The sequence below is a fragment of the Myotis myotis genome, unplaced genomic scaffold (genome assembly GCF_014108235.1).
Source record: "Myotis myotis isolate mMyoMyo1 unplaced genomic scaffold, mMyoMyo1.p scaffold_m19_p_3, whole genome shotgun sequence".
NCBI lineage: Eukaryota > Metazoa > Chordata > Mammalia > Chiroptera > Vespertilionidae > Myotis > Myotis myotis.
The window spans coordinates 211,044,536-211,057,703 of record NW_023416335.1 but is presented as its reverse complement, the minus strand read 5'-3'; the positions used below and the strand labels follow the sequence as shown (position 1 = coordinate 211,057,703).

The following is a 13,168-nucleotide window of genomic DNA, read 5'->3' as shown; positions in this document are numbered from 1 at the left end:
TTACTGAGTCATTAAAGGGTCCAGGGGGCACTTCACTGGTTCCCTTTCACTTCCCTGCATTTATGGCCGTTTTGTGCCGAGGAAGGAGTTGTGAGTCGGGTGTCTGCAGAGGGTCCAGCTGGATCCCTGTGAGTGTCCAGCCAAGCCGTGCGGTGGGAGTGAGCGCGCAGCCAGAGGAGGCGGCGGAGGGGCCTCGCTCTGCAGGGTCCTGGCAGAGATGGCGTCCGGCTTTCTGAGGAGTGTGCCCTGAGTCTGGATGTGGCTGGGGCGGGGGTGGGGGGGAGCACCCTGAGCGTCGGGAGCTGGGCATGCAGACACCCAGTAGGGAAAGCGCACACTGGGTCGTGGCTGAAGCAGGGCTGGGGGGAGAGGAGGCCGGGGTGGGTGGGGCGGATGGGAAAGGGCCTGGGAGGAGGCGCAGGGGCAGAGCCCTGAGGGTGCCCCCCCCCCCCACCGTGCGCTGCCTGGTGGGCCTCCGTGTGTCCACTCCTCCGGGGCAGGGCACCCCCCCCCCCCCCGGACCTGGGCAGCGCCAGCACGGAGCAGGCTCTGGGTCCGCATTCCTGCTACCGCGTTCTTATCCGGGAGGCTCTGGCATTCTGGGCGTGTAGGTGGCGGGAACGGGGTAGAAGGGAAGGCGTGGCTTGATGGCAGACTGTCCTGAGCTCCGTTATCAGCATCCAGGGGAGTAGCTTGGGGACCTGGGGCCAGGCCTGAACTCAAAGAGCCGGACCCGCTTAAACTTTGTTGAGAAAACAGAGAACCACAGGCCCCTGGAAGGGTGACGGGAGGATGAGAGAGACTCACAATGTCCCAGCCGGGCGCCTGGGGAAGGAGGAGCAGGCAGGATGCCGCCGGCCCTGGGTTTAGGGCCTGCCCTGGAGCTCAGTGGGCCTGGACCCTGTGGCCTGAGGGTGACTTAACTGTCGCCTTTTGAAGGGAGTTCGGGGGTCGTGGGATTCGCCGTCACAACCTGGGAAGAGTCCTTGCACGGAAGGTCTGGCAGCGCTGATGCCGCAGGAACCCGGGGGGCTCCAGCCTCTGCAAACACCATACGCGCTGGACGCCTGCCGCCCACGCAGCCGGCACCAAGACGGCGAGCGAGGCCCCCCTGGGCGGGGGCTGCGGGTCAGTCTCCACCCGGATGAGGTCCATTAGCCGTCCCCTCCCCCACGGGACTCCCGCTTCCTTTTCATCTGGACTTCGATGCTTTATCTGGTTTTGACGGGCGGTGTTGTTGCTGTTGTTATTTTTAGCGTTCATTAATTCACTGTAAATAAGATGAAGACACAGTACAATTAATTCTTTCGCTAATCAAAATATTTGATCAAATGAAGCAATTTTTCAATTCTTAGGAGTCATTGCACTGTTCTTACTGGGAGGCGGAGGATCCTCTCCGAGTACCTCCCATAGAGCCACTGCCCCAGGGGAGCTCACCGCCTCCCTCCGCGGTCAGGACACAACCTTCGAACCCCAGTCCCATCAGCTCCCTGTGCCCGTCACAGGTACAGGAATGCACCGACCCTACAAACCACGGGTCTGACTATGGCTCCTGGGCAGGTGGCCACCGCCATGGACAGCACAGGGGGAAGGTGACATGTTCCCTTCATGCCGCCATCAGGGAAAGCTGCCCCGTCCGCTGCTCGTCCCCGTGCCCCGATCCCGTCCGCTTTCCTTCCTCCTCCCTGTTACCTGCCAGTTACACCTCCTGACCTTCCCTTGGCCAAGCAGGGCAGAGGGGGGGACCCCAGAGTCACAGGGCAAAGGGCAGTCACAGGCCAGAGGGACCCAGAGTCACAGGGCGAGACTCCAGGGAGAACAGCAGAAAGGGGGCCTGAGGGCTGCGCACACAGGGAGACAAATGGACGTGTGTGTTTCCCTGGCTGGTCCGCCCAGCCCCCCGCCCTGTCCTGTGCTCCGTCCCTGTCTGGGGAGCGGTGGCTCAGGAGACAATGAATTGTATCAGTCGGCAAGGACGTGCGTGGGCACAGCTGTTGACCGGAGAATGGGCTCTGTTCTGGGGCCAGTCCCATGGCACAGCTGGAGACAGAGTGACTGACACTCGGCTGGGGTCTGGCCCTCGCCGAGTTCCGCTCCGTGCCCCTCCCTCCAGCCGTGCCCCCCCCTCCAGCCGTGCCCCCGGCCAGGCGGGCTCTGGGCTGGTGTGCGGTGCTGGTGTGCAGGTCTGGCCTGAGCTGCCAGGGGAAGGACGTGGGCTGGGATCCCAGCCCCTGCTGCAGGGCACTCCCCACTTGGCAGCCGCAGCCTGTGCCCTGCGAGAAGCCCTAGTTGAGTCGAAGGCAGGGTCAGAGGAGCCCGGGAGCTGGGCGGAGGGGTGGGCAGGCCCCCACCGGCTCCCGCCCTCTGACCCCCGATGCTGGGACAGCCACTGGCTAACTCACAAAATGACAGGATTCAGAACGACAGGTTCACACTGTAAAGCTATGACTTTCAAAAAATGTTACTTTCTTTAGAGCAGCGGTTGCCAACCAGCGGCCCGTGGACCAGTGGTGGTCCGTAAGGTCCGCAAGGTGGGTGACCCGTTTGGAGAGAGGACGGGAGAGGGAGAGAGAGAGAAACATGGATCAGCTGCCTCCTGCACACGCCCTCCAGGGATCAAGCCCACAACCCAGGCATGTGCCCTGACCTCTTGGTGCACGGGACGACCCCCATCAACTGAGCCACTGGCCTGGTGACTTGCGTTTTACTATAGGAGATAAGCGGGTGCTTTAAAATCGAGGCGCACTCCATGAAAGGGAGACGTGATTGGTCGGCTCTCGGGGCCTAGGCTCCATCTGTTGGGACATTGTTTCTTTGTGTCTTTTCCGATTAGGAGATGCATTTCTTCTAGTTCTAGGAAAAGCGCAGTTTTCCCCATTCAGACTGATGATCACCTGACAAGTGCGGGACACAAACGCACCAGACCAGGAGCCATCTCCAGAGCCAGGCTGGCCGCGGCGGGCGCTGAGCTGAGCGCACCTGGAGTCCGAATGTGGGCGCCTCCCAGGCCCCCAGCCTTGTCCTCCGGAGGCTCTGCTGGGGGAGTGGCCTCAGGGGTGGGAGCAGTTGGGGCACGCCCTCGGGGCCTGGGACCTTCGGGTCAGCGGCCCGTCCCTCGTGCACCTGGGCAGGGGCAGCAGTGCCGCGGGGGTTGCTGGGGATTTTGTTTTTTCTTTTTCTTTTTTTTTAAAACATATTTTATTGATTTTTTTTTTTTTATAGAGAAGAAGGGAGAGGGATAGAGAGAGTTAAAAAAATAGATGAGAGAGAAACATCGATCAGCTGCCTCCTGCACACCCCCTACTGGGGATGTGCCTGCAACCAAGGTACATGCCCTTGACTGGAATTGAACCTGGGACCCCCCAGTCTGCAGGCTGACGCTCTATCCACTCAGCCAAACCGGCTAGGGCTTGTTTTTTCTTTGTGCCTGTGGTTTCTAAGTCTTTACAGCGAACACACAATGATTACTTTTGCGAACAGTGAAGGGATGTCTGCACTGGTGGCAAACGCACCTTCCGAAAGCTGTATCCAGCCACGTGCACCCCCTTCCGGCCCTTCCCACCCCGTGAGGCCTGGCCTCCTGCTGCGCTCAGGCAGGTGATAGAGGGTCGCCCCTCTGCAGGCAGCGCCGGCAGCACCCCCTCTGCTGGTTCCCTGATTCCAGCCCTCCCCGGCCCCTCCCTGCGCGTCCATCAGCTCGCTGAGGGGGGACAGTGACACCTGTGGCCACAGGTGGTCAGTGGATTTGCACCTGCACTTCCTCTAACTCCCGGGTTGCGGTTCCTCCTCGGAGGCCCTTGCGTCAGGTGTGTCCACGGCCCAGGGCCCCCTCGCCTCAGAGCACACGCCTGGTCATCCTCTGCTCAGCCCGCCTGCGCTGACGCTACCAGAGGGTCAGTGCGTGCCCCGCTCCCGCAGGTCTCCTGGGAGCCCGAGTGGCCGGCCACTGGGCGTGTCAGGTGCTCATCCTCTGTGAGCACTTCACCTGCTCCTGTGTCACACCCTCAGGCTGGGACTCTGGGACCCAGGAGGGGCCTGAGCTCTGCACAGGTGGATGGCAGGGGCCAGAGTCACATCCGGGACCTTCTCAGGCTCATCTAGCGGAGCTCCGAGACCAGCCCCTCATGAGCGTCCCTCCCAACCAGACGGCCCCCACCCCCGGCCTCGGGACCCCTGCCAGACTCCTGGCTCCCAGGTATCCGCCTTCCACTCCCACGCCCGCCGCGCCATCGTGGAGCGTGCAGTGCGCAGGTGTGAGTGCTTTAGGAAGACCGTCCTTGGGAAAGGGACTGAGCGGAAGCAGAGAGTGCTGAGTAATCCGTGCCAGGCGTGGCCGGCCCGGCCCGGCGGCGAGGGGGGTCCACACCACAAGCGGGGCCGTGGGGTCTGCGCGGGGTTTGGATGTGGTGACAGAAAGGAATGTCACGGGGACTCCGGGCCTAAGCGGCTGGAGGGACACACCTCTGGCTGAGGTGGAGCCTTCAGCAGGCCTGTGTTTGAAAGTTAATGGCCCAGGAGGGAAGAAAGAACCTCCCTCATGGAACTGGGTGCTCTGCCTTGCCCAGGGTTACCCTGGGGCCCACCGCCCTGTCTCTGTGATGTGTGATGCTGTAACAAATGGGCCTGTGACATAACAGCTCAGCCGCAGTGCAGAGCAGTTTCCCTAATAGTCAGAGTGGGTCTCCGCGGGTTGTTGCGTATTTACAGACCTCCCTGTCCATCTTGGTCACATCATGTTCATGGCATTGTAATATCTGGTAGGTCCAGAACTTCCTTACTAGCCTTTTCCAAAGTGTCATGGCAGTGCTCATGGACTTACTCTTCCACTAGAGGCCCCGGTGCACAAAAATTCGTGCACACGGCGGGGAGGAGGAGGGGTCCCTCCGCCCAGCCTGCTTCCTCACATAGTCGGGAGCCCTCAGGGGATGTCCTACTGATGGCTTAGGCCCGCTCCCAGAGGCCCATGGGAAGCGGGCCTAAGCACAGTCTGGCCTCCCTCTGCAGGAGGCAACCGGCTGATCAGGGGAAGATGCTGCTCTGATCACCCTGCTGCCGTGGCTGCCCTCTGCCCTCCTTGGCCCCCCTTGACCGCGGCTTTGTCCAGATTTAACAGCGGTTCCCAACCTGTGGGTCGCGAACAATGAAAATACATCCTGCATATCAGATATTTACATTACGATTCATAACAGTAGCAAAATTACAGTTATGAAGTAGCAACGAAAATAATTTTATGAGGAACTGTATTAAAGGGTCGCGGCATTAGGAAGGTTGAGAACCACTGGTCCAGAAGGACATCCAGAAGGACTTTTGGCTGTCCGTTCTAATTAGCATATTATGCTTTTATTATTATAGATAGCAGCTTTAATATCAGTATGTCTAATAATTCCTCCAAATGTCCATGGGTATTTTTATTAGAATCTTACTACATTTACTTACACTCTTCTCTTTGGAAATGATAAATTTTCTCACATCCAGGTACACAGTACGTCTCTCCGTTCGTTCCAGTCTCTCTGTAATAACCTCCCATCCAATGTGCACATTTCTTGATCGAGGTTTGCACTCTGCAGCCTTGTCCTCTGTGTGACTGTGGAGTTAGTTCACAGTACAGTTTCTAACTGGTTATAATTACTACAAAATTAGTGCACTGGGAGGGTCCCGAGTGGCTGCCGGGGCCTCCCTCCCTTCCCCCGGCCAGCCCCACCCCCTGGTCAAACTCCCAGACAACCTCCCAGTCAAGGGGACAATTTGCATACTAAGCTTTTATTATATGGGACTAAAACCCAGTGTTGTTTTGTGATGTGTTTAGCTTGGATCCAGCCACTTTCCTGATGGTTCTGAGATTTTCTAGGTGTAGACTCCTACCCACAAACAAGGATAAATCTTATTTTTTCAATGTTTATTTCTGCTGAAGCTTCATTTCACCATCTTGCCTTATCCCAGAAGCTGGAGGCCCTAAGCGTGTGACTAGCAGGGCCGACAGGTGCCTCTCATCTCTGACTCGGACGGAAATGCTTAGCATTTCCCCCACATCGTGTGCTTGCAGATGGCGCCTAGCAGACTCCCTGAGGGCCAAGTAGCCACGAGGGGCGTGCACCTCGTTTCTCCATGGTTTGTCCACTCGCACCATTCCAGCAGGGGTGGCGGCCGGGATGTGACGCCTTTTGCCCTCTGTTGACATGAGCTTTGCTAATGGAAGGATTTGCTAATTCTCAAAGATCCTTATGCTTGGAATAAACCCTGCTTAAACTGGGCGTGCCGGTCCGAACACATTGTTTGCGGGTAGTTTTTATCGCGCGCTAACAGGTGGCGCAGGCCATTTTTGCTAATTTTTTGCGCAAATGGCAACATTCAGTAAAATTATGATAACTTTAGTTTACGTATTTATACGTTACCCGCATTCTACCGCTAGTCTATAAAAAACGTATTAATATGTGTCCCGCGCTCTACTCCACTGGTAGAACGTATAAATACGTAAAACGTGTAAACACATTTCCCGCATACAATGTGTTAAATGTGGTGCTAAACATTCCTAGTGGCTTTCTTTTAAAAAATATTCATGTCTTTGCATTAATGTCCATAAATTAGGTTGGTTTATATTTTTTCCTTAAAGTATTTGGTTTATCCTATTTTTCTGTTAGGTATTAGAGTGGGGTAATCTATGGCCAACTGGGCTGCTGTGTCTCCCTTTCCATATTCTGGAATACTCTGACCAATGTGAAAATTATCTAGTTTTTGTTGTTAATTCTCACCCAAGGATTTTTTTTCCCATTGATTTTTAGAGAGAGTGGAAGGGGGAGGGCGAGACAGAGAGAGAGAAACAGCGATGTGAGAGAGACACCTCAATTGGTTGCCTCCCGCACACACCCCTGCCCCACCCACTCCGGGCCTCTCCTCGCAGGAGGCTCAGGGCCAGCTGCCCCCATGGCTTCGCCCTCTGAGCCCCGTCTCCCACGCCTGACTTCCTCGTGGGGCCCAGTCTCCCCGGTGCCCCCAGGACAGACAGAGATCCTCGCGGCTCCAGCCTCCGCTGACGGTCACCAGTCCCTCCCCTTTGCCTGCTGGTCCTCTTGTCCCATCTGCCCACATCAGGCTCAGCGGGTGCTGAGTGTGGGCTGCTGCCCTCCCGGGCCTCCCACCTCACCTCCCAGGAGCCCTCTGTGGCCCCCGCTCGCGGGCCCTTTTCCCCGGAGCCCAGGCTGTCCTGCCCCAGCACTGTGGACAGTCACAAGGCCGGAGAGGGCTGCTCTCCCACCTCCCCGCACCCCGTGCCCCCTCGAAGGGTTCCCACGTGAGGGGCCCTTAGCCAGGAGCGGGGCTGCAGCAGGGACAGCCCTCAGCACTGCCCTCTGACTCCTATTGTGGTGAAGAAGGGAGTCTGAGATGGAAGCAGGCGGCAGGCCCGGCCCTGGTGAGCCCCTTACCAGGCAGAGCAGGCACTCACTGCCCTCCTCAGAGGGACGGAGACCAGCGGATGGACGCACGTGAAAGCTGAGCCCGCCAGGCCGGCCCCTGTCGCCCTGCCCTGTGGGGGGACTCAGTTTTGCTCCTTAATGCAGCTAAGTAGGAGCCCGTGTTCGGGGCCTGTGTAGACCCGTGTCAGGGCCACCTTTGTCTCCAGGCCATCTTCCTCAGCTGGGACTCCCAGGACCTGCGGGTGACGGGCCCAGAGCCCAGGGACCATCTGTATTTACTAATGGGATCCATTTCCCTTCTCTTTTCCCAGAATGCCACTGAGTGGGCCGAGAAGATGCCCAAGGGCCCGCCCCCCAGGTCTCCCAAGGAAGTGGCCAACCGGGAGATCCTGGCCCGGCTGCACAGAGCCGTGGAGGCCCGCTACCAGGCCATCGCCCAGGAGTTCCAGAACTTCGACACCGCGAAGGCCGGCACCGTCTCCCGGGAGGAGTTCCGGGCCGTCTGCACGCGCCACGTCCAAGTGCTGACGGACGAGCAGGTACTGGGCGCTGGGTTGGCGCCCTGAGCGCGGCCCGAGCAAGGCCGCCACCCCGCCCGCCGCGGAGTGCTAGCCAAACCCTCCTTGTGAAATGCCTGAACGGTGGGGGGTTGGGTTTTGTTTGTTCTGGGGAGGGATTGTGGCTGTGGCTGTTCTGTTTTACCTCACTGAAGACTCGCAGAGCCCTCTGTGTCTGCAACAGGCATGGATGGCACCATTTCTATCGGAGCAAAAAGGGTCACTTTTATTTTTTATTCTTTTACACATATTTATTGATTCAGAGAGGAAGGGAGAGGGAGAGAGGGATATAAACATCAGTGATGAGAGAGAATAATTGATTGGCTGCCTCCTGCACATCCCACACTGGGGATCAAGCCTGCAACCCAGACATGTGCCCCTGACCGGGAATTGAACCCCGGACCCTTGAGTCCGCAGGTCGATGCTCTATCCACTGAGCAAAACTGGCCAGGGCTCACTTTTCTTTTTAAAGTCAAATTGCATTTAGCTCCAGCCGCACTGTGCTGCTCCTCGCCCCTGCAGCAGCCCTGGGCGTGGGAGAGCGGAGGCGGCCAGTCCCGCCCTGACCGACTGAGCGGCCCTCCTGGAGCCTGCAGGCGGCTCGTCCGGCTCCCGCCTCACCCTCCTTGGTCCTTGGCTCTGCAGCTGGGCTCCCGATGCTCTGGGGCTGCTCCCCACGCCCGCTGCGGGCATGCCACCCCGGCTCTCCCACTGTCCACAAGCGACAGGGTGCCACTCTCATCCCAACAACGAGAAAAGGCCAGATACCTGCACAATCAGAACTTCTCTTGAGCCCGTTGGAGAGCTGAGGGTGCGGGGGTGCTTGCTCCTCACTGTACCCCAAATGCAAAGCAGAACCTGGCACAGCCGGGGCCCAGCAGGTCCCAGGAGTGAACAGTGTCCAGTGTAGGTGCACCCTCTACCCCCGGAAGCCAGGGACAGAACAGCTGACAGCACAGCACCAGTGACCCCCTCGCAGAAGAGGGTTTCCCTGCACCCCAAAATGCTGCCCTGGTACAGGCCCACTCCAGTCCTCAAAGACACCATTGCCCGGTTCCCAAGGGTAACGGGAGCAGAAGGAAACCCCACATACTATGGAGGCCGCTCCCCCGCCCCTCCTGGTCCTGCTCAGGCTCAGCCCGGAGCCTCCTGCAGGCCCATGGAAATGTCCCCCTCCCCTGGAAGCTGGGTCCTCCCCTCACTGGAGGAGTGTCCACGGGGAGGGGCGGTCAGCAAGACGCCCTCACCCCTCTTAGGCCTGGACCTCACTACCCAGAAGGATGAAGTCGTCAGAGACACTCATCAGATGAGCATCAGACTTACCTTTGCTGAGACGTCAGCTTTTTCAGGCGTTCTGATGCTTTTGGCGAAATAACATGAAATGCTATTCCCAATGATTCTGTCCCCTCGAGCAGGAACTGCTGTCACTCTAAGCGAGCGAAGCCTTTCAGATGAATACATGCGCGTTTCTTATTCTACGGGGCCACCTAATGAAGGCTCTCCTAATAAAGGCTTCTCATTGAACTGGGGACAATTTTACTCTAATTATAGATGGGATGAATGGCGCTCTGCATATGTGCCGCTCAGAACAGGGAACTGGATGTTAATTTTCCTCTAAGAGCTTCACTGTCCCCAGCACATCGGCCCTCCCCCCCAGTCAAGCACGTATGTGTAAAGGCTGCTTCCTACAGACACGCAGCCCGTCTCCGCCACGGCCTGCGTCCCCGCCGTCAGGCCCGCAGACGGGAGGCGTGAGCTGGGCAGCGGCGGGGGAGGCTGTGCTGCTTGGGAAGGCGGTGGTTTCTCCAGGCCCCTCTCCCCACCAGTAGCTTTTCCTCAGGGACCTGCATCTGCTGCGCCCTCAGCTCCTGGCTCTGCAGTGGGTCCAGACGGGATGGAGGGGACGGGGGACCTCTCCGTCCCATTCTTGCAACTTCCTGCAAACCTATGATTAGTTTGAAAGAACAAGTTAAAGAAATAAATCAGGAATATTGTCCTCAACTAAACCATCTTCCCCTCTCGGGGCCAAGAACATTCTCCCTTCACCCCTCACCCCTCACAGCGTCATTCCCAGAATTCCAAATAGACCTGGAACAGACGCAGTCCCTTTCACTTGCTTCTGGAAAACCCCAGGGGAGCCCAGGAGCGACTTGGGTGTCTGGCCAACGCCGGGTGCGTGGGAAGGGCAGGGACAGTCCCTCCTTTGCTGATCGGAGCTGCTGCTCCCCCACATGTGCCGGAGGCGGGGCTCCACGGGGCCTTAGGGTCATAAAAACACAGTTGCAAGCAAGTTACACCCTTCCTGGCGCCCTGAAGGCCCGGGCCCATTTGCAGTGGCTCCTTCGGGGGGCACTGGGTCATTGGCTGTGTCCGTACCGCTGCGTGTGGCTCTGTCACAGCCCGTGATACCAGACAGCGCCCGGGCAAGGCCCGAGCCTCTCCCGGGATCCCAGACGCCTGCCTTGCCACCTGTGTGAGCAGCATTACCTCGGGGGTAAACTGTGGAGGCCAGCACAGGCCGAGGCTGTCACGGGGAGCTGCCTGCAGAGCTCGGGGGCCTGCCGGGGGAGGAGGGAATCGGGGGCCTGCCGGGGGAGGAGGGAGTCGGGGGCCTGCAGGGGGAGGAGGAGGGGGAGGGGGAGGAGGAGGGAGGAGTCAGGTGCCTGGAGGAGGAGGAGGAGGAGGAGGAGGAGGAGGAGGAGGAGGAGGAGGAAGGAGTCAGGTGCCTGGAGGGGGAGGAAGGAGAGAGAGGAGGAAGGAGGGGGAGGAGGGAGGAGGAGGAGGGAAGAAGGAAGAGGAGGAGGGAGTCTGGCTGGGCAGGCAGGACCACAGGCCAGGGGTTGGCTCTGCTCATGACCGATCACACGGTTTCAGGCTTAAGCTGCTCACGGAGGCCCAACCAATTTAAAAAGGTCCCTCAGAGCCATGAACATCCTCTTGTCCTCGTTTGTTCAGGCTTCTGGAGGCTTCCACCGAGCGAGTGGAGGCTGAATCGGTTTTCTTTCTAAATTTTTTATTGAGCTGGAGCCCCACCCACATGAGGGCTGCCTCCCCGGGCGGGTGCCCAGTGGTCTGCGCTGACCCTGGGCCTGCCCTCTGCTTCCTCGCAGTTCGACAGGCTCTGGAAGGAGATGCCGGTCACCGCCAAGGGGCGGCTGCGGTACCTGGACTTCCTGAGCAGGTTCAGCTCCGAGAAGACAGCCACCCCGCCCAGCAGCGGCAACTCGGCCAAGGCCCACAGAAGGGGCGACGTCCCCGCCACCTCGGAAGGAGGCAGAGCTGTGGGGTCACCACCCACCCAAGACTCCCCGAAAGCAGGGACCAAACTGCGGAGCCAGCAGTGTGTGAGTTCTCACCCTGGGGTCCACGTTGCCTTGCCCAGGCCCGCAGGCCCCCCGGTGGGTCCCCTGTGTTCCCATGGGTGTCTGGGGAGGCGCACAGGGGAGCCTGGGGTGGGGTCATAGGGCAGGAGCCGGCCTGAGGGGAGGGAGGGGGAGAGAAGGGGTGAGTAAGGAGGATTGGAGGCAGGAAGAGGTGTGGGGAGACAGGGACTCATGGCAGCCAGACTGCCATCATCCCGGCCAGAAAGCCGAGTAGGTGAGTGGTGCCCTGTGGTGGAGCTGCCCGCTTTGTGCCCCAGGGAAGCCTGCCCCCCCGCCCCCCCCCGCCCCCCCTCCCCCTGCCCCACAGTGCACATGCCTCACGCACTCAGGGCCCCTCAGACAGGCACCTGGAGACCCGATTTCAAACCCCAGCCTGTCTGACTGCAGCCCTGGCCAGCCTGGTGGGGGAGGGGCGGCCCCGAGGCCCCGCCTCCTCAGCAGGGAGAGTGACAGCTTGTAGGGGAGGGGGGCTGAGAGGCCAGCCGCCAGGGTGCCTCCGCCCGCTGAGCTCCCTGAGGAGTTCGTCTTGTCCTCCGCGCACACGCACCCACAGGAGCTGGTCCTCTGATGGCTGAGAATAGCAGTGCCTGCCCTGTGGGGCCCACGGGCGCGGGGGGGGGGGGTGGGGCGGGGATGGTGGGCAGCGAACAGTGAACGCGGGAAGTTAACGATGGTGCATAGAGGAGGGTCAGGAGCCCCCGAAGATGTCCCCGACCCAGTGCCCGGCCTGGGGCAGGGCCGCACGTGGCAGGGGTCACGGTCGCAGATGGAATTAGTTGCTGACCCGCTGACTAGGACGGGCCTTTCCAAGCCCCTGGGTGCACGGCCATCAGGGGCCTGCGGGTGGGGACCAGGGAGGCGAAGGGTCCCGTGGAGAGGTGCGGTTAGAGAAAGGTGAGCCGACATCCTGGGCTCTGTAGGGGACAGGCCAGAACTGGGGTCTCCCTCTGGCCCCAGGAAGGCACAGCCCTGCCCACACCGCGACCGCTGTGAGAGGGTAAAGTGGGTTGTTTTAAGCCGCCAAGCCTGTAGGCCTGTGAGAGCTGCCACAGGAAGCGCGTGGCCTCGGGCGTCCGAGCGCAGGGCTGACGGCGGCGGGGCCGCGTGTGCATGAGGCTTGGGCTGCGGCGCGGCGGGCGGGCGGGCGGGCGCGGCGGGCGGGCTCAGAGCCTGTGGCCCCGGGCTGGGCCCGTATCAGACACTCGGAGCATCTCTGAGGCGGAGAAAACAGGACATCCGGACCCTCTCTGTGTGGGCTTCGAGGAGGCAGAGGAGCCCGGGAGGGGACGGGAGGATGGGCCTGTCATCGCCCGAGATGGGGCGGCACAGGCGGCAGAGGGTTTGGCAGAAAGACCAGGAATTCAACCGAGTTGGTCACACAGTAGACAGCCATGCGCCGGCCAGGTGCCCAGGTGGCGTTCAGGGGGACGTCGGGGCCAGAGTCAGTTCTGTTTTTAAGTGGAAAATACGCTCTAGCTGGTTAGGTCAGTGGGTAGAGCGTCAGCCTGCAGACCAAAGGGTCCCGGGTTCCGTTCCGGTCAAGGGCGTGTACCTTGGTTGCAGGCTCCTCCCCAGCCCAGGCCCTGGTCGGGGCTCGTGCAGGAGGCAACCAATCAATGTGTTTCTCTCACATCGATTTTTCTCTGTCTTTCCCTCTCTCTTCCACTTTCCCTAAAAGTCAATGGAAAAATATCCTCAGGTGAGGATTAACAAAAAATGGAAAACACAACACAAGAACAGCCTCCTCCGTGGTCCACAGAATTTCAGGGAACCCCATATTCCAGGGCGAGTACAGGGGTGGGCGTCCCTGCAAATG

General features: G+C 59.8%; 1 protein-coding gene across 1 annotated transcript in view; it reads left to right on the top strand.

Moving 5' to 3' along the window:
• The window catches only part of EFCAB6 (EF-hand calcium binding domain 6), a 155,717-nt gene that overhangs the window by 136,104 nt on the left and 6,445 nt on the right, over positions 1-13,168 (top strand). The window contains exons 28-29 of the mRNA XM_036298810.1: positions 7,724-7,951; positions 11,080-11,313. Coding sequence (XP_036154703.1) covers positions 7,724-7,951; positions 11,080-11,313 — 462 coding nt within the window. The remainder of the gene's footprint in view (positions 1-7,723; positions 7,952-11,079; positions 11,314-13,168) is intronic.